This window comes from Colossoma macropomum, unplaced genomic scaffold, assembly GCF_904425465.1.
Source record: "Colossoma macropomum unplaced genomic scaffold, Colossoma_macropomum, whole genome shotgun sequence".
Lineage (NCBI taxonomy): Eukaryota > Metazoa > Chordata > Actinopteri > Characiformes > Serrasalmidae > Colossoma > Colossoma macropomum.
The window spans coordinates 3830420-3854910 of NW_023494805.1; the positions used below are offsets into that span (position 1 = coordinate 3830420).

A 24491-nucleotide genomic window follows, 5' to 3' on the forward strand; every position below is an offset into this window, starting at 1 on the left:
ATGTAATGAGAATTTTTGCAGTTAGGTGCACTCCAAATGTTTCATCACTACCGAAACAGTCACTACTGAAACATTTGGTAAAGGTTGGGTTATGACCGTTTTGTTAGTGAATTGAATGTTCAATTGTTTATTTGAATAAAATAAACATAATTAAGGTATAGTATCACTCAAAGCAAAAGGATTTTAGTCTAAAGGTCAAGTCTAATTTAAAAGTCCAAAATGAGTTTTCAACTGCGACTTTAAACCTATTTGGTAGAATGACACAAACTTGTATACTACTACGCTTGTGTTACTCTGTCCACACTTTCACGTCATTTTGCCATTTTATATATCACTTCCCAGATAGCGAGTATATGTTGGTGCGCTGGCTTGATAAGGTTGGCAGTCCACTGATGGTTGGCCACTGCTGGTCCACCCTCGGACCACCCAGACTACTGTCCTGCATACAACCTCTATCTAGTTTTTAATCTCCTCAAACAGATTTTAAATGCACAGAGACTTTTATTTTGGAAAATAAATTAAGACAAATATAACGCACAACTGAGCAAAGAAGAAAAAAAAATAATGACAGTTGGACTGTAAGTGGAAAATGAGCGATGATAAGTGGAATTTTGTCTATTACTCTGTTTAACCACTGGTGGGCCGCCCAGAAAACGTTGAGCAAAACACCAGTGGACCACCAGCTTTGCCATCAGTGGGCCAACAGTGGTCCACTATCCTCTTGCTATCAGGATTATTAACTAAAACAATACTTTCTGACTTTGAAAGAGGGGACAAAAGGTAAAAAGCGCTTAAGTTTGGTTGTATTAGGGGTTGCAGATTATAAAAATCATCGAATGAAACGCACATTCACATTTTATATATCTTCCATCTAACGTGAATTCTCCCTGTTACTAATTGCGCACTGATGTTTAATAAGTGACTTTTATTTTGGAAAAAAAAAACGGTGACAATAGCCAAGAAGCGCTTGATGATGACACCACGCATTTGGCACCGCCTCCCTTGCAGCTCTAGTCCAATCAGACGCTGTGAAGGTTTTGGCGCGCATTGACAGAGACTGTGAGTAACAGCAGAGCAGCGCGTGCACTGTAAACACTGTAAACAACGCAGTGGCGTTCTGTGTTCTGTAGAATATCCGGCACGCGCTGTAAACACTGTTTTAGTTTCAGTTTCGGTTTGAGGGATGGAGGCGAAGAGAAAACGGTGTTTTGGAGAGGAGGACGGAGAGGAGGAGGAGGAGGAGAGTGATACAGAGGCTGTTCGCGAGACCGACAGCGAGAGCTCGGTCTGCTCCTACGACTCTGAGGAGGAGGAGGCCTTCCTGGAGGGAGAGGATCTCCTGCTGGATCGGTATGAACTGTGTTTTGCTCTGTCCTGCTCGCTTTCACCCTCGATTAGCAACACCTCAGTTTAGCCAGATAGCTTAAAGGGCAAGTCCACCGATTAAAAAAAATCATCTTTAGAATTCAGTGTGTGAGATGTAAACAGAGTGATTCAGAGTGGTTTGGTGTGAAATGGTCTTTACAGTGTGTTGTAGTCGCCATGACTACAACACAAATATAGACATTTTATTTACTATCCAGAACCACCAGTGAACCTACATGAGCCTTCTGAGTTTATATGGAATGTTGATGATGGTAAATAGTGGGATGTTTTATAAATAGTTTTCTTTGGTAGGGGTGTAACCGTTTTCTTAATCCACAGTTTTTTTGTTTTGTTTTTGATTTTTTTCAGTGGGATGGGGGATTATGGGGGGGGTGTTGGGGGATGACTGGGGGGTTAAGAAAAAAAAATTGGGGGTTTTATTAAATCACCAACAGTTTGGAACACCAAAGACAAGAACACTAAACAACATGGTAGATGAACTTAACTTCAGACAAATTAGCCACAGATAAATAAATAAATGACAGCTCACTTAAGACCAGTCTAAGTAAACAAATAGATTTATAATAGATAAGATAAGAAGAGATAATAAAAAATATTTTTAAAATTCCCTGAACTTCGGTCAGAAATAAACAGTGGTTGGTGCTTTCAGTTGACCTGTGAGTTGATATTGTGGAAATGCTTAAAGTAGGTTTTAATCTCTTCTTAAAGAACACGTCATGTCCACATTGTCCAGTGGGAGGCTTGCTCTCTGTGCTGTGACAGTGTCCCCTGCAGTAGTGAGAACTCACTGGGTCTCACTGGGGACAGCTGATGCTGGGACTTTGGCTAAGTTGGGCCTTATTCACTAATATCTTCTTAAGTTTGTTCTTAAATGTGTATAACAGAACTGTTCTCACCTTTGTGCTGTTGTGTGTGTGTAGATTCTGTTCTTTCCTAAGAACAAATCCCAGATAAGAGAACGTTGGTGAATGAGGCCCATTGTCTTTGCCCTGTTTAAGAGAATTTGACTGCCCCAGGAGGCTCTGCACTGCCTTATAATGCTGGCCTCAACATTAAGACACTGATGCAGTGTTTAAAACTGTAAACGTTATCTGGAAAGTGAACAGGGCTCGCTGTGAATAACAGTTACTTTCGTCTCTGTTCCAACTCCATTAACGATACCAGGGAACAGCATTTTGTAGTAGGACAGAATTTAGCATTAACATTAGCTAACTAGCACAATTATCGCCGCGTCCCAAACCGCACACTTCTGTACTTCACACACTACACCAATGAGTGCACTTCTAGTGGTATATGGACTATTTTTACACACTATTTAGTGAGCTAGTATGCGCTTTGGGACGAGGCCTATCTTACTGAGATGAATCTTCTTCATGCAGCGAGCCGATGAGTTTCCTCTTCAGATGCTCCGACATGGAGGATGTGCTCCCATAGCCAGCTGAGGTCGGCTTTACAAATAGCACAACCCGCAACTGAGCTTAGCGTGAAATGCTCCCACGCTTTTGAGGATTTTGCTCTTTAGGCTGCCTTTGCGCTTTTGTCAACTCTCCAGTGAGCGCTAATGTCAAAACATTCCTAGTGAGCGCGAGAAAGAGGTGTAATGATGTCACCAACTAATCCACTGTTTAATTAGTTGCCAACTAATTTGGTCGTCGATTTTAGTCGACTAAGTCGAATAATCGTTGCACCCCTACTCTGCACTGCCTTGTAATGCTGCATCTCCTCATCCATTGGTTCAGACAAAGCCTTGGGTGATGGTGTCTGTTCCAGTGGAAATAAGTGTCCAACAGTTCAGTGATTAGTGCTCTTTTGGCTGGAGGTTCACCACTGCTGCTGGATGCCATGTCCGTCTCCTCCCCTGAGGCCTGGGCCTAACAAAAAACAAATCCAGAAAACATTTGCAATATAATGTTACTGTCAGACATTATTACAGTAAAAATATCCAGGAAAATCACATAATTAACACCACCAAAAACAGAAGTACGTTTCTGGTGGTTTAAGCTTTTATCGCCTGTTCAGTTATAGTTAAAATGCTGAAATTCAATGAAAATAGTAAGTTTCTCTAGAACAGAGCGTTTCACACCAAACCACTCTGAATGACTGTTTACATCCTAAGAAATTAATTATATGGATTGTTTGAAAAATCAGTGGAAGTCCCTTATAGCCTGTAGTGGAGGATTGTCCAGTAGGAATGTCCTGCAACTTTTTGAATAAGAAACAGGCTTGGCTAATCTGAATTCCTGCTTTGTGAAAGATCCCCCAGGGCATTTTTTTCTTATTCAAAATCGTTCATACATCTATACTTGCAGACCTAAGTTAAAAGTTCTGCGCAGACAGCATGTAACACTGTTAACATCCAGTGGTTCTGAACGTAGGACTTGGGAATGTGACAGATTCTGATGTAACGTTGACTGAGTTAAAACAAACGCTTATCATTTGTTTATCATAAACACTTTAGATTGACCACCCTTTTTCCATAATAAACCTCAAGCAACATGCTTGCTCAAACAATAGACATAGACAATGGTTCTATATGGAACCATGAACATCTAAAGAACGATTTGCTTGCTTAAAGGGTTCTTTTCATAGTGAAATGGATCTTCAGATTGATGGAGAATGTGTTATGTATGGTTCTATATAGAACCTTTTTGAAAATGGTTCTATAAACCACTAAAAAGAGTTCTGGTATTATTATGATGTCAAGCTTATAACAACAGAAGAACCCTTTTTGGTGATATATAGGACCATTTTCAAAAAGATATACAACACAAATATCCACAAAATCCTTCTGTTTTGGTCTTATTGGATCTTTAGTGCAGCTTCTGGTACCGTTGATCACAAGTTTCTGATCCACCATCTTGAATGCTGAGAAGGCCGCTCAGGCACAGTTTTACAGTGGTTTAAATCATATTTAGTTTGTTAGTTTTAGTCCCACAGGGTTCAGCTTTAGGGCCTTTGCTTTTCTCTTTGTACATGTTACCAAATGTCATTAGGAAACATAATATCAATTTTCATAGTTATGCTGATGACATGCAATTATACATTTCCATTCCTTCTGATAATCAAGACTCTGTAGACAGACTGACAGCTGTGCGTCAGATATTCCTCAATGGATGTCACAAAGTTTTCTACTCAACGTAAGTAAATCATGAAAAAACTGAAATTCTGATCGTTGGTACTAAAACCCAGAAAGGCTGCTTTATAAGAGACTTGGTTCTTTAGCCTCATAAACCAAACCTGAAGTACAAAACCTGTGTGTGACTGCATGTAATCGCGGTCACTAAAGGAGCTTTTTGTCATTTGTAAGCCTCCAGTACAGTGACAGTAATGACTTATTATGCGAGTTTTGTTTATGTACTTATTTAACATTGTTATTTTATTTATTTAGTGATTACAATGATGAAGACAGTAATGAGGAATGGGAGCCGAGTAAGTCATCAGAAGGAAAAAGAGCCAAACCTGCGTCATCACCATCAGCCAAGAAACGCAAGACCATCCCTGTTACACTGACACCACCATCAACATCTTCTGGCTCCTTATCTGAGGGGCCATGCTCCACCCCAATGTCAAGTTCAGACAAATGCAAAGGATCAGCTTCAAAGAGGACACCTAAGCGGAGGTCCAATTCTACAAAAAAATGTCCCTTGCAAGCTGCTAGTGATGATGATGATGATGAAAAGGATATGTGGCATGACATTTCAGAAGAAGACAAACAGCCTGACCTTCCCAGTTTCCAGCCACAGCGTCCTCCTGGCCCACAACTCCTCTCATGTACATCGTATACTCCTCTTGAGTTGTTTAAGTTGTTTATGTCCATGTCTGTGGTTGGAAAAATTGTTGAGAATACGAATGCGCATGCTGAGAAAAGAGCACAGGCTGGAAAAAGATACACCTGGTATCCTCTCACAGTTGAGGAGTTCTACACCTACATTGGCCTCGTCATATACATGGGTTTAATGCCACTAAAACGATTCAGTGACTACTGGAGTGAGAAATCAATTTACAATCTTCCCTTTCCCCGCTCCGTCATGTCCAGGAACCGGTTTCTGGCAATAACATGGAATCTTCATCTTTGCAATCTGGAGAAGGATGAGGAGAACATGTGTAAAAAAGGAACCCCAGAGTATGACCGGCTGTTCAAAATAAAGCCTCTGTATACGGATCTTCTGTCTGCATGCCAGACCTATTTTCAACCTAGCAGAGAGCTGTCTATTGACGAAAGGATGGTGGCATCCAAGGCCCGTATAGGACTAAAGCAGTACATGAAGGACAAGCCCACGAAATGGGGATGCAAACTCTTTGTGCTTGCTGATTTAGCCACTGGGTACACCTGGAACTTCTTTGTGTATGAGGGAAAGAGCAAGCTGAAGACACAGAATGGACTAGGCTATGACTCAGTTACTCAGCTTGTGAATCACCCCTTGCTGGGCAAGGGTTATAAACTGTACATGGGCAATTTTTACACAAGCCCCAAGCTTTTATCTGATTTGTATGCAGCAAAAACGCTTGCATGTGGCACCATCCCAATGAAACGACAGGGCTTTCCACGCACCAGGTGCCACGACATGCCCAGGAAAGCAGTGAGAGGAACGATCCGCTGGATTAGGCGTGGTGAGCTTCTGTTTGTTAAGTGGATGGACAACAGGGAGGTAGCTTTATGTACCACTATGCACAAAGCGTATGATGGAGACAACGTGAGCAGGAGAGTCAAAGACACTAAGGGCGTCTGGCAGGTGAGCCAAGTCCCTATCCCATGTGCAGTCCAGGACTACAACAAGAACATGGGTGGTGTGGACTTCTCAGATGCCCTGGTTGGCTGCTATAACGTGCTGCACAAAACCAAGAAGTGGTACAAGACCGTTTTCTACCATTTCATTGACATTGCAGTTGTGAACAGCTTCATAATGCACAAAGAACTGACTAAGGCAAACAGCCGGGAAACAGTGATGCACAAGCAGTTCAGAGAAACTCTTGCAACTGACTTAACCAAAATGCTCACCCGCTTGGCTCCACCTCAGCCGCCTTTAGCAGGTGATGAATGTTATCCCGATTTCTTCTCAGAAGACTCTAGAGTTGGGAGAAGGGCGTGCGAGTTGTGCAAACAAGACGGCAAAAAAGTGAAGACCTCTGCTTTCTGCATGAAGTGTAGAGTGGCATTGTGCTTGATGCCCAAGCGCAACTGTTTCCTGCAGTGGCACCAGGAAGGGCTTCACTACATAGGGTAATGGGGCTTTAACCAGAGTTGAATTGGAGTCACATGTTGACTGACTTGCAACTTGACTTGGGTGCCTCCTTAACTGGATCACAATATAAGACTTATATCATGTGGGCAAGTCACATGGTTTGATGTTCGCTTCCAGAGCTACAATACCTACTTATTTCTCAGCCACCTTCCAACTTGAAGTTGCATCTCAGAGACTCGAGACCTATCTCAACCCCAGAGACTCAGGACCCAACTTGGAGTTGCATCTCAGATACCCAATTTGCACTCACACCCCAGATGTAGACCCAACTCAAAGTCGCACCCCTGGGAGTGGAGATCCGACCCAGACTCGGACTCGCACCTCAGAGATTTGAGACCCGACTCAAACTTGTACCTCAGAGACTCAAGACCCGTTTCGGACTCACGCCTTGTACCTCGGAAACTTGAGACTGGACTTGGACTCGCAGACCCAATTTGCACCTTGGAGACTTGAAACTCATTCATTTTTAAAGAACTGTGGGAGTAAAGCCAGGGGGTACGGGTTTGTATGGTTGAGTGCACCTGGCTGGCCCTAAGCTACCAAATGATAAAGAGTATGTTTCTTCATAGACTTTTAAAATGACCTTCTTTTTCTGACCAAATGAGGTTCTAATAGATTTGCAAAAATGTATAAATGTTTGAAAACGTCAGATTTTACACTGTTCGTGGTATTAAGTTCTAAAGTAGTTCCTAAAGACAAGGTTAATAAGACTAACTGTGTATATTAAATAACTTCAGTATGCTTCACTGACCAGGACTGTCTTACTGACAGTGGTCAAAGGCTAATGACTGGTGAAGGACTAGAGGATGACAGTCAATTCTAACACACTAAACACATATCCTTTGTATATACCCAGGGTTTGGATGTAATGGAATACTAGTATTAGGATAACCTACTCAGAATACAGAAATTAAGTATCTGCATTCAGTCCAAGTTACATTTTGTAAAGGTAGTATTCAGAATCCGGTTACTTTTTACATTTTTAGGATAATAATTTTAGAACATTTCACTACTCAATTTTAAAATATATACCTTCAGAAGAAACACTATAAATGCTTGTTTATTAACCATTTTAAAATTAGCACAGTGTCTGAAGATGGTACTTTAAAGAAAAACTCAAACAGCTTCTTTACAAACACTGATGTTCCTGCTAAAGCCTGAGTAGACTGATAAATCACTGTGATGAGTCAGTTACTCAGCATTACTAAACCCATTTGAGGGATGACTGAACTGAACAGTTTCCTCAGTAGTGCACATGTTCACGAGTGATAAGCTTGGCTTTGGCATTGTACTGGATTTGTTGCAGACGTTTTGTGGCAAGTTACACATGTTATTAACTGGAAATCACACAGTTATCCACTTTATAGTCAAATTAGCAAGATTTTGTTATTGTGAAATGGCAGATTGCTGGCTTAGGGTATGAAAGGGCAGTGGGATTATGGGAGCAGCCTGGACCCAAGCAGGCCATGAGAGCCAAAATAATGTTGAGATGTTTGTATTCATTTATCAATATATATTCTAAATGTATTAATATGCTACTTTTTATCTATTGTAATGGAATACTTTACCAAACACATTAAGGATAGTGTATTTAGTATTCATGCACCGCTACTTTTTCAAAGTATTTTGCCCAGTTCTGCATCCACCTCAGTGATTGATCTGTAAATAAAATAAATATGCCACATTACAAACCATATTTCAGTGCATTGCTGTGTTGTGGAACCTATTATTTTTCCTTTGTTGAGGTCTTTGAAAAGCATTGTATTAGAGATTAAAAATGAATACATTTTTTCAAGATGACATTTCAGTCAGTGTTTCTTTTACTATGCATGTTATTTTCAGAAATGATTTATTTTTTTCGGAGGCACTTAAAAACTTTATTTCTTGAATTTTATGTCATTGTGCTCACGCATGTGGTTCTCTCACTACATTTAATGTATTTAAAGTTGTTGTATTAACCAGTGAACCAAATTGTAATTTAAACATTAAAAAAACGTGTCTGTTGTCTTTCTGGTGTGGCCTTATTTTGTCTCACTTACTTGGGGTATACTGATATAGAAATTGTGGGCTGGTGTGAGATTTTCATGTACACTCTTGTACATTAAAAAAAAGGCCTTATCCAAAATGTAATGTAAATAATTTTACTGATGGTTTTGGGCTGGTCAGAGTCCAGATTTATACCCTATAGAGAATATTTGGTCTCGCATGAAACACAAACTAGCTCTGCAGTGTTTTTCAGCTGTTTGAAGCCATCAGTGCTGGGTTGTTCAATACTGACTCTTCTTTCTATAAAAACTGTCTAAGTTTACACACAAAACTTCAAAAATGTGTTTAAAAAACATTTAAAGAAATCAATGGGAAAAACTTTCCTACACTAACCTACTGCATCTATTGTTTAATTCACACAAATATACTGACTAATGATTTGTTGTTAAGACCATTAAAAGCTTAATGTTTTGCCAATTTGGGCTTGGCCCATTATTTTTGCTCTGGTGTGTATATAACTGTCGATGCAGATACATAAACATTTACAAAATTTAGAAATTGGAACTACATCTATTTTGGTTAGCATTACAGATGAATACAATATTTCTATTGGGTTAACGTTAGGGTACAATAAAAAGACTGTGGTCCAAAACTGAGACCATATTAATAATCTGGGAATTAAAATTCAAAAAGAAATATTCAGGACAATTAAAGCTTGTGTTCGGATGACTCTCAGATGGATTTGCTCTGCTCATCGGAGGATTTTGCACAAGTCTGCCAAGTTCATGCCAGCTTGCGTGTTTGCGGTCATTAAAGCAAAAGAGGGACATACAGCACCAAATACTTTAAATTCTGAAATTCATTTTAAAATTAGAATTGGAATTAAAATCTACTTTTCACCCAAATTGTTATGCTGACTATATCATCTGTAATAAAAAAAACTTGTATGAAAGTAGAAAAGAATGCACATTAGAATCATTTTCAGTAGTGTGCTCAGACTTTTAAATCCCAAAGTTGAATATGATGCTTATTTTTTTAAAATGATCTGCTGTTAACAATATAATTCAAATTTTATACAGATACATTAAAAAACATTCATTCCCTGCAAATCATCTGATTTTGAGACACATGTTGAAGTTTTTGGACTTAAATCTTGAAGATATATTTGGCATAACAGCAACACAACTCATCAGCTAAAAGAACACCACACCTGCTGTGAAGCATGGTGGTGGGAGCATCATGTTTAGGGGCCATTTTTCTTCAGCAAGGAGGGGGCTGTAGTCACTATAGACAAAATAATGAGTAGCTCCAAATATCAAAATATTTTGGCATAAAATCTGCTGGCCTCTGTCAGAAAGCTAAAGATGCAGAGGAATTTCCAACATGCTAATGATTCAAAACACACATGCAAGTCAAACAAGGAATGGCTTCAAAAAATAAATATGTCTTAGAATGGCACAGAGGCCAAACCTTGGAAGACCTGGGAAACAACCTAAATCATGCACAGGAGATCACCTGGCAATTTGAAGGAGTTTCTGCAAGAAAGAGTGGGATAAAATTGCGTAGTCCAGATGTTAAGACTTGTTTACTTAATGTTTTGTAATGTAGACGTATTAGAGTTGAGTAGTATTTGTGCAGATGTGCTCACCTAAACAACCAGGGTATTTAGGCAATTTAGAAATCCTGGCCAGACATATTTTTAGATCACAAAAAGAGGACATGTCCTGGAAAAAGAGGTTCACCTTAAACTAGCATGTTTTTTATTAAGGGTGTGTAGGGTTTTGAAATTAACTGTACTTGAGTAGAAGTGAAAATATTATTCGAACATTCTCAGAAAAGTACTAATCCAAACTTTAGTTTACCCCTGCTGAAAAGACCAGTACAGACCAGCTTTAATTCCACCTGAGCTAGTGTATGCTGGTCTGGTGCTTGCCTGGTGCTGGTTTAGCATGGTCAATGTGGGTGACCAGCATACCCACATTGAAAACAGAACATATATTGGGTTTGGGTGCTGGTATGCTGGTCATCCACCATGACCATGCTGCGTGAGCACTAAACACTAGGCTTGTTTGGACCAAGGCCAAATGGCTTTATAAGATCTAGGTGACCTAAAGAGTTTTAAAACCTTTCAGAAACCTACTTTTGTTTACTTGTTAGAGATGTGTAGTAACTACCACTCTCTAACAAGTAAACAAAAGTAGGTTTCTGAAAGGTTAAGCTCTTTGTAAGCTGGAGTTAAAATGGGGCTCAATAAATACAAATCTATAATCACTGTTATTATTATTATAAATACCATGGTGCCTTCACATTGATATTCTTAATACACGCACAAGATGAATTCTGTGTGTATTAATACATTGTGAGATTTTTATTTAATTGCCACTAGAGGGTGATAAAAGCTTCAGTTTATTACAGACTCTTACCTGGCTTAGAGACTTCACAGCACTGTCAAATGCCCTGGAGCCCAGTTGAAAAGTCTCATGAATTTTGTTGTCAAGGAAAGATGCAAGTTGAGTTGAAAAACAGGAAATAGAAAATAAAACAAAAATAAAAAAAGGTAAAGTTATTATCAATAAAACACAAAAGAGCTCTGAGGAAGTATCCATTACTAATTAGAAGACAATCTAAATAAATGCTAAATAAATGTATGTAACTCAGGAACATTGTAAATAAGGGTCACCATCAATGTTCTCAGAGGTTAAATGAAGGTTGATTGATTGATGTATCAAAAAATGTAAGTTATTAGAATCTACTTTTATTATTTAAAGATCAAATAATTCAAAATTTTAAGGGAGCCTGGATTTATGATCTTTTTATGATCTTTTTATGATCTTTTTTATGATCTCTTTTGACTTCGTAATTATAAATATGAACAAACAAGTGTGCATTCATTAGCATGAACAAGGATATGTTTAAAACAAAACATACAAAACATTGACACCTCATATGAATTACATTATTACTTTGTTGTAAAGCTAAATTAACTTTTTGCAGCACTGTGGTTCTATATATATATATATATATATATATATATATATATATATATAGGGTAAAATGTGCAAATTGCACCTGATATCATTACAAAACCGACAAGACTCGGGAGATCCTTTGTCCCTAGAGCCATTAGGCTATTCAACTCTTCCCAGGGGGTCCAGAAGAGAAGAGAGAAGAGGGAAGAGGAGAGATGAGGACTGAATCTCATGCTAAATCATAGGTTTATTTTATCTATCTGCACATATGGACACCTTACTGTACATTGCTCTTTCTGTAACCCCTATCGCATATCTTGCACATCTGGACACTCCACTCCTGGACACTTTATTTTAGCCCCAATATATGCACATAAACATTCAGTATTGACATAATATGCTGTTACCTGCGCCGCCTTCATTATTACACTGCCTTTTTCATCTCAGGTTATAGATCTTATTGCAGATTTTTGTATATCTCTAGTTGTATATATGCCTGTAGATAGGATTTTTTGTATATATTCTTCTTTTTATATTGTATCACCCTTATTATTATTACTGTCCTGTGTTGTGCGACTGATACTGGCTGCTAACTTTCCTTTGGGATCAATAAAGTATCTATCTATCAATCTATCTATCTAAAAGATGTTGCCACTGGTAGGAAAGATTTACATGATGAGTATCAATCATGGTAAAGGATCTTCCTAAAGTCCTCAGGGATGACAATGTTGCAGGGTCAGCATAGAGTAAGACACAGTGGTGGTATGATTCCACCACCAGAAGCACTCTTTACTGAACACCAGGGCAGAAAGGCACAAACGACATACTGAACTTGCAGGGGAGGTCACCACCAGCCACAAGCTTCACCCTGACCAACCACTAACTCAAAACACTCTAACTAAACCTGCATCCCAACATACAAAGCCTCAGATAAAACATATTTATACTAACAAACAACAACATTTAAACATGTTTAAGTCCATTTTTAGCAGGAGCGCCTACCAAGAGCCTTGGTGTGTGGCCGTTCACCTGGCCATGCCCCCCGAGCCTCTCTGAGCCAGCGACGGCCAGGAGAGGGTCGCTACAATATTAATCAACACTCCAACGGAGTCCTAGCAAAGACCTTAAACAGCCCTGTCAGGACAAGTGATATGGTATTGGAAAGTTCATGGAAGCACAGCTAAGCAACTCCAGACAGGAGCACCATGCAAAATTTCAAGAGAGTCACTGCAGGACGCCTGAAAGCAGCAGAACAACAGATACACAGAGAACAATACGCTGTGAACTGCACCTTCCTAAACCCCACATAACACTCCTCTGATGAAACAGAAGCTCAGAGGTGATCTTCTAAAATCTAGACGAATCAGAACGATGTTCTCTGATCAGATGAAACAAAGGTAGAACTGTATAGAAGGTTGCCTGTATGATCCCAGGAACACCTACAGTGAAGCATGACGGTGGGAGCATCATGATATGGAGCTGCTTCTCTGCAGAGAGTACTGGAGCGTTTCACACCATCCGAGGGGACATGAATGGAGAGACATTCTGAGAGATATTAGAGGTGAATTCAATCTCAATAAGACAGCAACAGACAGACAACTCAAGACTGGTTTCTGAAAAGGTGAAGGTGCTTACATGGCCTAGCCAATCTCTTTACTTAATTACCATTGAAAATGTGTGGAGGATTTTGAAATTGAGGGTTCATCAGAGGGGAACTGAAGATGGCTGACCATGAGGGAAACTGATGCAATGCTGCAAAAAAGTGAATTACGTCTTACTGTAGAAAACTGTGAATACCAACAACAAAGTACTGATATTAATTTGTGGTTTCTAAATGCATTTTTCCTTATCTTTTTATTTTTTAAAAGACATCTTTCTTTTTCCTTATAAAAACATACCTTTTTGTTTAGATTTAGAAGGACAAAGTCAAAAGACGTAAATTTGAAGTGACAAAAGTAGCAAGCAAAAAAAAAAAAAATTCAGGTTTCCTTCACTCTATCCCCTCAGCAGGGGTCAGTTTCTGACCAAAGAGCCACTCATGGTTGAATATTTTTGATATATTCTCAACCTATCAGGGACACTGAAGTCTAAATCCCAGCATATTATAGAGATATTGTTATTATTGCCTCTTTTACAGTCTCTCAAGCGCACAGAATGAACGGCTCAGTCTCTAAAGCAGTGATTTCTAAGCCAGACCACATTTTAGATCCATTAAAGATCAATTTAAACCAGCACTTCCCAATTAAAGGAGCCCAAACTCTGCTCTTTTGTGTTTCCCCTATTCTAACTCTCCTTATTCAGCTCTGAAATCAGCTGAGAAACCACTCATTTAAACCCAGCCACAGTCAGATGTCTTTTTCAAAGCACTTGCTGTGAACTATATGTCCATAAGTATGTGGACACCTGACCATCACACCTATGTGAGCTTGTTGGATATCCCATACAAAACCATGGGCATTAATATGGAGTCGCCCCCCCCCTTTGCGACTCTTCTGGGAAGCTTTCCACAAGATTTTGGAGTGTCTGTGTGAATCTGTGCCCTTCAGTCAAAAGAGCATTTGTGAGGTCAGACACTGATGTAGGCTGAGAGGGCCTGGCTCACAATCAGCGTTCCAGTTCATCCCAAAGGTGTTCAGTGGGGTTGAGGTCAGGGCTCTGTGCAGGCCACTGGAGTTCCTCCACACCAAACTCACCACTCCATGTCTTTATGGAGCTGCTTTGTGCACAGGGGCTCAGCCATGCTGGAACAGGAAAGGCTCTTTCCCAAACTGCTGTCACAAAGCTGGAAGCACATAACTGTGTAAAATGTCTTTGTGCTGTAACATCAACATCACCCTTCACTGGAACTAAGGGGCCTGAAAAACAGCCCCAGCTCATCATCCCTCCTCCACCAAACTTTACTGTTATCACTCTGCATTCCAGTAGGTAACGTTCTCCTGGCATCCACCCAACCCAGATTCATCCATCAGACTGACAGACAGAGAAGCTGATTCATCACTCCAGAGAACTCGTTTCCACTGATCCAGAGTCCAGTGGCGGCACTTTAGATCACTCAAGCCGACACTTGGCATTGAGCATAGGCTTGTGTGCAGCTGCTCAGCCATGGAAACTCATTTTATGAAGCCCCTGATGTGAAGTTCTTGTGCTGATGTTGCTTCTAGAGGCAGTTTGGAACTTTATAGTGAGTGATGCAACAGAGGTTTGATGATTTTTATGCACTGGCAGCCCAGCTATGTGAGTTTCTGTGGTCTACGGCTTCGTAGCTGAGCTATTGTTGCTCCTAGACACTTCAATTTCACAAAAATACCATTGACTGTTGCAGATCTAGCAGGACAGAAATGTATTGATCTTAGATATAAAACACAAAATATGAAATGTGCCATAACATTTGCACAAGCCACATTTTATTGTGCATTAAAACACGCAGAAGTGTGTTCTCTGTAGGGGATGCGTTAACTTATTTACGCTTATTAACATTTAACCAGAGGCGCTTAAGCCTTTGCATATGCACTCCGTGCGTAAAATGCAGCGGTACCGCTCCCCGCCGCCAGATGGCGCCTCGATACTCCGTTTTCCTCTCTCTCTCATTCTCATTCTCTCTCTCCCTTACTCTCTCGCTCTCTCCTCCCTCCCTCTCCCTTTCTCTGTAGCTCTCGCGCTCTCGCTTGCACAGAAACGCGAGCAGAGAGAGAGGGAGCGCGCAGCCGTCTCTCCATCCGTTCTTTTCTTTTCTCTCTCTCTCGGTTTTTTTCCCCTCTCCGTCGCGCGCGCGATGCGTCTCCGCGCGCTCTCGCCGCGTTCCCTGCTCTCGCTCGCGCTCGCGCTCGTCCTCTTCGCCGCGTGCGCTCCTCCTGCTGCTTCCACCTCTTCTTCCTCCGCGACTCCGGGCTCGCCGTCTCCCGGGCGTCTCGCGCTCAGCAGCAGCTCGTTCGTGCTCAAGGGCGACGCCACGCACAACCAGGCGATGGTGCACTGGACCGGAGAGAACAGCAGCGTGAGTACCACGAGACCCGCGCTTCTGCTGCGCGAGGATGGCTGGGGCATTAAAAGAGAAGCCGTGCAACCAGCGCACCAGTGGTGCACGAGCTGACTGCATCATTCATGCCGTCAGCTCGTGCACCGCTGGTGCACTCATTGGTTCCATGGAGCACTTTTAGAACATTGTGTTTGATGGACATGGTGGGGGTTCTGGTAAAGTGGAGGCTGCTTGTCAAAGCCATGCTCACTGGCCACTTTATTGGAAACCCCTCTCTTGTGGTTCCACCTTGCTGGTGATCAGTTGGAGGCTGAAGCTCATCTGCTGATGCCAGTCCTTCATCAGTGGTCAGTTTCTGACCGCTGAGATGCTCTTGGGTGGGTTTTTTTTAATGAGCGTCCACTCTCAACTCAGCAGTGACCCTGACTTGGTAGCAGGTGACCTGCTACTGTGAGCATAATAGCCACATCAACGTTTCTGGGTTTGTCACACGTGTCAGTGTCACTGCTGTGCTGAGAATGGTCCACCACCAAAATAACATCTAGTCAATATCTGGTCCCGCGGTCAGATACTGACCAGTGACGGCTGGCATAGACGAGGAGCTGATAAACTGTGCAGCCACAGAAAAAAGGCAGGTGTTTCTAATAAAGTGGTCAGTTAGTGGAAGTACAAGGTAGGTGTTTCTATTGAAGTGGCCAGTTAGGGAAGTACAAGACAGGTGTTTCTAATAAAGTGGCCAGTTAGTGGAAGCACAAGGTTAGTGTTTCTAATAAAGTGGCCAGTGAGTGGAAGCATAAGGTTAGTGTTTCTAGTAAAGTGGCCAGTTAGTGGAAATACAAGGTTAGTGTTTCTAACAAAGTGGCCAGTTAGGGAAGTACAAGGTGGGGGTTTCTAATAAAGTGGCCAGTTAGTGGCAGAACAAGGTAGGTGTTTCCAATAAAGTGGCCAGTTAGCAGGAGTACAAGGTAGGTGTTTCTAATAAAGTGGCCAGTTAGTGGAGGAACAAGGTAGGTGTTTCCAATAAAGTGGCCAGTTAGTAGGAGTACAAGGTTAGTGTTTCTAACAAAGTGGCCAGTTAGTGGAAGTACAAGGTGGGGGTTTCCAATAAAGTGGCCAGTTTGTAGAAGTACAAGGTAGGTGTTTCTAATAAAGTGGCCAGTTAGGGAAGTACAAGGTGTGGGTTTCCATTAAAGTGGCCAGTTAGTGATAGTACAGTTTAGGGGCTTAGTAGAAGAACAGGGTGGCCGTGTGTTTTGGTCCGAGCACAGTCTGTACAGTGTGTCGTCATGGCTTTGTGTGGCCGAGCTTGAAGACGTTGGGTTTTTTTCTCGTGTTGTGTTGCTGATTTGTTCTTTACACCATGTTTATTTGAATCTGCTTTTTTTGCCTTGCACTCGATGTTCCTCTCTTAACTCCTACAACTGTCTTGCTCTATTTTTGAAATGGAAACAGTCACGTAGCGCTTGCATTTGAAGTTGCAGATCTGTGCGCTTGGATTGTACATTGCCTGAGTTGTATGTCGTTTTGGATAAAAGCATCTGCCAAGTGAATAAATGAAAATGGAAATGTAAAATGCCAGAGCCAAAATTGTGCTCCTCCCTTTAGACTTCTGTTCACTGCAAATGTAATGAAAAGAGCTCTGGAGCAAACATGCTGCATTAACAGCTACGGTGTTTATATAAAGTTCAGGTGGACCCATGACTGAACACATGAGCACTACATCAGTTAATTTGGTACTGTAAGGGTTAATTCATTAAAAGGTACTACTAAAAGCTCTCAGTATTGTCTTATAGGGAGTTAATTGAGTACTCCAAGAGTTAATTCAGTACTTTAAGGGTTAGGTACTGTAAGGGCTAAGTCAGTACTTGAATAATTAATACAGTACTGTAAGGGTTCAATCAGTACTTTAATAATTAATTCAGTACTGTAAAGGTTACTGTAAAGGTTAAGTCAGTACTTTAATAATTAATTCAGTACTGTAAAGGTTAAATTAGTACTTTAATAATTAATTCAGTACTGTAAGGGTCAAGTCAGTACTTTAATAGGTAATGCAATACTGTAAGGGTTAAGTCAGTACTTTAATAGGTAATACAGCACTGTAAGGGTCAAGTCAGTACTTAAATAGGTGATACACTAGTGTAAGGGTCAAGTCAGTACTTTAATAGGTAATACAGTACTGTAAGGGTCAAGTCAGTACTTAAATAGGTGATACACTAGTGTAAGGGTCAAGTCAGTACTTTAATAGGTAATACAGTACTGTTAGGGTTAAGTCAGTACTTAAATAGGTGATACACTAGTGTAAGGGTCAAATCAGTACTTTAATAGGTAATACAGTACTGTTAGGGTTAAGTCAGTACTTTAATAGGCAATGCACTATTGTAAAGGATAAGTCAGTATTTTAATAGTTAATATAGTACTGCAAGGGTTACTTTGGTACTTTAAGGGTTAACTTATTATTGAATTCAGCACTTTAAGAGTGAAAGCATGACTGTAAGGGTTAATTAATCACTTTAAGAGTGAATTTAGTTCCTTAAGAGTTAATTCAGTACTGTAAGGAATTGGTTGGGTACTGTAAATTTAGTTAATTTAGTTCTAGTTTTAGTAAATTTATTACTGAAGGAGTAATTCAGTACGTTAGACATTCAATACTTTGTGTTAATTCAGTACTTTACAGGTTAATTCACTACTTCAAGCATTGCTTCATTGCCAACGGGGGGTTAATTGATTACTGTACAGGTTAATTCAGTATTGTGAAGGTGAAATCAGTACTTTAAGTGTTAATTAAGTACTAAAGGGGGTTAACCGATTACTGTACAGGTTAATTCAGTATTTTGAAGGTTAAATCAGTACTTTAAGTGTTAATTAGGTACTAAAGGGGGTTAATTGATTACTCTACAGGTTAAGTCAGTACTGGTGGTTCAATTTCTCTCATGTAGTAATGAGGAAGAGTGCTAATGATGATGATGATGGTGGTCATTTTGGTCTGTCATGTGAGCAGCAGGGTGCTGGGTGAGCGTGTGAGAGTGAGAGGGGGTTCAGGGTGACTTTATTGTCTGATTAATTGATTAAACGGGTGCTGTGTGGTGTTTATCTCAGAGGAGAGCGGAGTGAAGCTGCAGGAGTTCAGAGCTGCTGGGTGTTTTTATATGACGAGTTGATCAGTAATGGAATGTAACACTGATAACGTCATTATAGAAGCAAAATATGCCAATTATAGCCAGAGCTTGAGCTTTACCTCATTCATTCATTCATTCATTTGAACATCACTTACTCACTCATTCAGCACCCATTCAGCACTCATTCACTCAATCAGCACTTGCTCAGTATTCGTTCACTCATTCAGCACTCATTTAGCACTCATTCAGCACTCATTTAGCACTCATTCAGCACTCATTTAGCACTTGTTCACTCATTCAGCACTTGTTCACTCCTTTAGCTCTCATTCAGTACTCATTCACTCATTCAGCACTCACTCAGTATTCGTTTACTCATTCAGCACTCATTTAGCACTTGTTCACTCATTCAGCACTTGTTCACTCCTTTAGCTCTCATTCAGTACTCATTCACTCATTCAGCACTCGTTCAGCATTTTGTTTATTCATTCAGCTTCTATTCATTCACATATTTAGCATTTGTTCACTCATTCAGCACTTGTTCACTCCTTTAGCTCTCATTCAGTACTCATTCACTCATTCAGCCCTCACTCAGTATTCGCTTACTCATTCAGCACTCATTTAGTACTTGTTCACTCATTCAGCACTTGTTCACTCCTTTAGCTCTCATTCAGTACTCATTCGCTCATTCAGCACTCGTTCAGTATTTTGTTTATTCATTCAGCTTCTATTCATTCACATATTTAGCATTTGTTCACTCTTTCAGCGCTCACTCGGTATTTGTTCATTCTTTTAGCTTCCATTCATTCACTTGTTCACTCATTCAGCACTCTTTCAGTATTTGTTCACTCATTCAGCACGCGTTCATTATCCTTTCATTCATTTAGCTCTCATTTGGCACTTGTTCACTTATTCAACACTCACTCACCACTCATTCAGTGTTTGTTCACTCATTCATCACTCACTATCACTTGTTCACTCATTCAGCACTCTTTCAGCACTCATTCAGCACTGGTTCACTCATTCAGCACTTTCAGTACTCATTCAGTATTTCTTTGCTCATTCTGCAATCCTTTAGCACTCAGTCAGTACTCGTACACTCATTCTGCACTCCTTTAGCACTCAGTTAGTACTTGTTCGCTCTCTCAGTGATCATTAAGTACGTGTTCACTTATTCAGTACTGAGTGTAAAGTTAATGAATGTAAAGTTAATGAATGTAAAGTTAATGAATGTAAAGTTAATGAATGTAAGCTAGTCCTGCTTTCTGCTTTTGTTTTTTTTCTGAATTGATTTCGGTGTTTTGGTGCGACGCTCAAACTCACTGAACTGTTTGAGTGCTGAAGCTGCTGTTATTGCTTTTTTGATTTTGTTTTGTTCTCTCTCTCTCTCTCTCTCTCTCTCTCTCTCTCGCTCTCGTCCTCTGCTGGTGCTCCTCAAGTGCTCCAAAGGTATAATTACAATCAGTTTGTTTCAGACGAACTTGGAAAACTTTCGGGCCTTTCAGGAAATGAGGCTGTTCTGTTTTGACGCTGTATTATTGTAGAAATTATTGGTCTGGATTGATGGCAAAGAAAAAATCATAATGACTGAAAAATGGAGAGAGAGTGAGAGAGAGAAGCAGGAAATAGGAGAGAAATGGTTCGGCGTTACTGTTCGTTCGTGTTTGTTTCTCTGGGACTTCTGGGCTGGAGAGACCATAACAAAGCCTGCAGAAAAACCAGTACCTTAAAGGCTCAGCACAGTATTTTTCCTCCTTACTCAAAATGTTATGTTGTCAGAAAGTATGTAATCATCTTCATACTTCTGCTCCGGTCCAACATTCATTGGACACTGCGTAGTGCTTAAAATGACCTCTACATTTTAAATTGTTTTGTGTACTGCCCCCTGTCCACTGTTTAGGAATCACACATTATTTGGTGTGATCTTAGATGTCACAGATAACACTAACTGACTGTAGGGAATCATAAACTACCTTATATTGCATATTGGTGAACTGTGAAATCAACTGACCCTCCCACACTTTACACGCTCCACATCGCTCTACTTGAGCATAGCTGCTAGGAGAGCACACTCATTTACAAATGGCCAGTTTTTGGATGCAGGAGGGAGAAGGTCACTCTCTACATTCTGTTCCAAATAACAAGACCAAATCAAAATGCCTCAGATTTCTTTCCGGAGCTGAAGTGACACTCAGTACAAGAGTTTGTGCCAAGCATTTATTGCAGACTCATTCAAAAATTGGGCTCAATGCAGCTCCGGATTTGCCGGCCGACTCAAACTGAAGGGAACAGCTTTCCTGACCAGATGATAAGGTCCGATATTTAATGTGTTTAAAGTCATCATTTTCATTTGACAGTTCATTCAGTAATGTAGAGAGCAATGAGAATGTAGCAAAATGTGTAGGCTAACGCTAATAATGTTGTCTGATTTAGCCAGCTAGCTTGCTAAGGCTACGTTCACATTAGTTACCTGCCAGTATTTTGCATGTAAGATGCAAGACAGCTACACATTTCTTTTTATAACCATATATAATATGATACCCTGACTTTTTTTCAATTGCTGATAGTCATTGACTATGACCACATTTAGCTCCCGCCGAGTACCGTTAGCTACATGTGGTTAACCAGCCAGATAAAAGCTAGCTAGCTAACAGCCAGAACAGCGAAATCCACACAGTGATTAAAAAGTGGCTAATCTTATTCTCTGGATAAATGAATGTAAAAGTGATCAGTGTGTAAGAAATGTACAGATGATGCTGCTTTAAATACGTTACTAGATATAAACTGTGGCGTCCTCTAATTTAATTTGACCTGAGAATTTGATTCGCTTAATCATGGCACCGATTCTCGGCCATTGACTGAGACCCCTAACAGCTTTGATGCATTGTCGGTAGGGCACCTGCACCCCCAAAAAAGGGAGGTAGCATGCCTGTATAATTTCCATCCAGTTTGCATTCAGATCATTTTGGTGTTTACAGTTTACAGTTAACAATATGAGGCTGAAGGCAGCTTCCAACTCGCCCGCTTCTTGTTTGAACTTTTCTGTTCCACCTTAAATGGTATTATAACTGCTATAACATTTAAGGTGGAACGGAAAATTTCAAACAAGAAGATGGCGAATAGGAAGAAAACTTTAACTTTCTATACTCTGCCGTTTTCAGCAATATACTTCAATATACTTCATTTCAACAATATAGTTGAACTGCTAAACCTTTGATTAGCCAGCTAACAAACAACAAATCTAAGATGTAGGTACTTCAGTGTGGCTGGAAATCGGAGATTCTGAATAAGAACCTCTCCCTGAACCTGAAAATCGCGGCCTTGTAGCTGTTTCTCAGTGAGTGTGTTTACATGCACTTAATAATCCGATAACTGCGGAAAATCAGACTTCGTTAGTAATCTGATCAACGCACTTACATGCACTTGAGTAATCAGATATTGGGGAAACTCCGGGTCTACATGAGTCAGTAATCAGATTTCTGCTTTGCAACCAGCCAATAAACTCACAGAAGAAGACATAAGGACGAGTTTACATGCGCTGAGAAATCGGATTACTGAGCTAAAATCCAGCTCTGTTAATCAGATTTCTTAATCAGATTTCTAGACTTTACTCCTGTCTAAGAAATCGGAGTGTGCTGCTCACATGACCATTTAAATGATCAGATAACTGCAGAAATCTGATTATGATCAGATTATTGATGTATGTAAATGCACTCACTGTTACTGTTTACGGTCAGATTGCTGTTTGTTAGTCAGCTAATTGAAGTTTTTGCACTTGTGCCCACCAATCCAGGCGGTTACATTTGAGGCAGAGGCTGTCAATCAATCTGCTGGGGTCCACGCCCACACAGCAGAGTGGTAAAAGGTGACAGAGAAAAAAGAAAATATGAAACACTTCTTTTAATGTCATTTTTGGGGAAAAATTAGAAAGTAATTGAAATTCATGAAGTTGTTTGCAGAAACTGTTTCCCAGATTTTAAAGAACAGCTGCGCAGGGCCTTTGTAGACGGGCCCAGGTCGAGTCATCATTCAGCAGGATTGGCAGAGCAGCGCTGCTAAACAGGGAAAGGCTTTGAAGATCACTCTGCTTTGTCTGTCCTCTAGCTGGGTTTTAGTAAGACGTGTAAAGAGCTTTCGTTCAGACCTGTGTGTTCCTGCGCTGTAGATCAGGGTGGAGCGCAGAGGAAGCCGCAGCGTTTCTCTATCACGGCAGAAGAGTCAGCAGTAAATCTGCCAGCGTTCTGTAAAAGCTTGTCCAGTCTGACAAAAGCAGCCACAAAGAATGCGCTTGTGGGTGGATCATGGTCGGTTCAGTTTCTGTAGAATTACGGTATGATTGATCGATCCATACTCCACCCATGGATGCGTTTAACTCTTTCAGGTGCATGTATTTGAATACTGCAGTCACTCTTAAGGTTTTTATTACCCTGCATCATTACTGTCCATTCTATCAGCTCCACTGACCAGGAGCACTTTGTAGTTCTACAATTACAGACTGTAGTCCATCTCTTTCTCTGCATACTTTGTTACCCTGTTCTTCAATGGTCAGGACCCCCACAGGACCCCCACAGAGCAGATATTATTTGGGTGGTGGGTCATTCTCAGCACTGCAGTGACACTGACCTGGGCACAACTATTGATTTTCACTGGACATACAAGAAAGTAGTCGATTAGTCACCATTACCATATAAAAAATGCTTAAAATATTTTGTTAGTAGCTTAACTAATAGGCGCAGGGGCGGCAGATGCTGCAATTTGAGGTGAGCAGCATGCGCTGCAAAGAAGTTTTCATTGTATTTCAGTTTGTTTCAGTCTCAGGCACCCTGTCCATAGACTTACACAGACTGTCTGATGGACACTGCACGCAAAGATCACCACAGCTCTCAGAATCTCACCTCTCTCTGAGAATTTAAGCTGGATATCTGCGCTTCTGTGCGCTGGTTTTATCAGCCTGATGGGGGCTGTTTATCAAGCCAAATGCTAGTAGCCACAGGTGTGCTAATTAAGCAATAGAACACAAGAGGGAGTGTTATTGTGAAATAACATCACGGCTGTGATTTGGTCGGCGAGTGCCATAGATCATCATTCACGATAACACACGACCTTTTATACACCAGTTAAATAAACAAAGTAATAAATTAATAAACTGGGCCGTGAATGCGGCGTTTAATATGTTTTAATGTTCGCAGTTCCTTCTGCCAAATTATAGTTCCTTAACAAGCAGCTTGTTGCTACGTCAGAGTAACGAGCTCCGCCCACTCGCTGCACAGTCTGCTGTGAGCCTCGCCTTTTGAAGTTCAGACTGAGCCATAAAACTGCCTCAATATCAAGTTCAGCTCAGTTTTGTCATTTTTTGCCAGATCAATATTAATGTTGTTTTGTTCCAGCCAGTCTGTAACATTTAGTTTGGCGAATGGTGTTGGGTTCATTTCTGGCTGATTCCAGGTTGTTCAGCTGTTCTTCTGTCACAGCTGCCGACTGAAAAGCTGCTCAGTGGTGATGACAGTTTGGGAATTTAGTGTCGTCTCATCTTCAGAGTCTGACCAAATCAGCTGTTGGTCAAACGTGATCTTAAAAGTGTCCGTTTTCTGTTTGTGGCAAAGTAAGAAGTAAAAATGTTCAAATGGCTTGAGCGTCTCCTCCAGCTGTCAAAGTCGTTGCTTAGCAACGGCATATCAGTGGAGTGATGCAGTGTTTGTGGAAAAAAAACGTGCTGTTATTTTGCCATAAGAACACTTCTCAACCAATCAGCTTGCGTGGCCAGAACTGTTGTATAATAGGAAGCAGTAAGCCTTTCGGAGCAAGACATAGGCTGAGC

The 24491-nt window shown here is 40.6% G+C and overlaps 2 protein-coding genes across 2 annotated transcripts in view; both read left to right on the plus strand.

Moving 5' to 3' along the window:
- Positions 1-1040: 1040 nt before the first annotated feature.
- Positions 1041-7251, plus strand: LOC118826755 (piggyBac transposable element-derived protein 4). The gene is made up of 2 exons (XM_036597826.1): positions 1041-1350; positions 4775-7251. The coding sequence occupies exons 1-2, from the start codon at positions 1184-1186 to the stop codon at positions 6609-6611; spliced, it is 2004 nt and encodes a 667-aa protein (XP_036453719.1). The 5' UTR covers positions 1041-1183; the 3' UTR covers positions 6612-7251.
- Positions 7252-14784: 7533 nt separating this feature from the next.
- Positions 14785-24491, plus strand: part of sorcs2 (sortilin-related VPS10 domain containing receptor 2) — a 408078-nt gene continuing 398371 nt past the window's right edge. Inside the window, exon 1 of the mRNA XM_036596509.1 lies at positions 14785-15578. Within this exon, the coding sequence (XP_036452402.1) occupies positions 15090-15578 (489 nt within the window). The 5' untranslated portion in view covers positions 14785-15089. The remainder of the gene's footprint in view (positions 15579-24491) is intronic.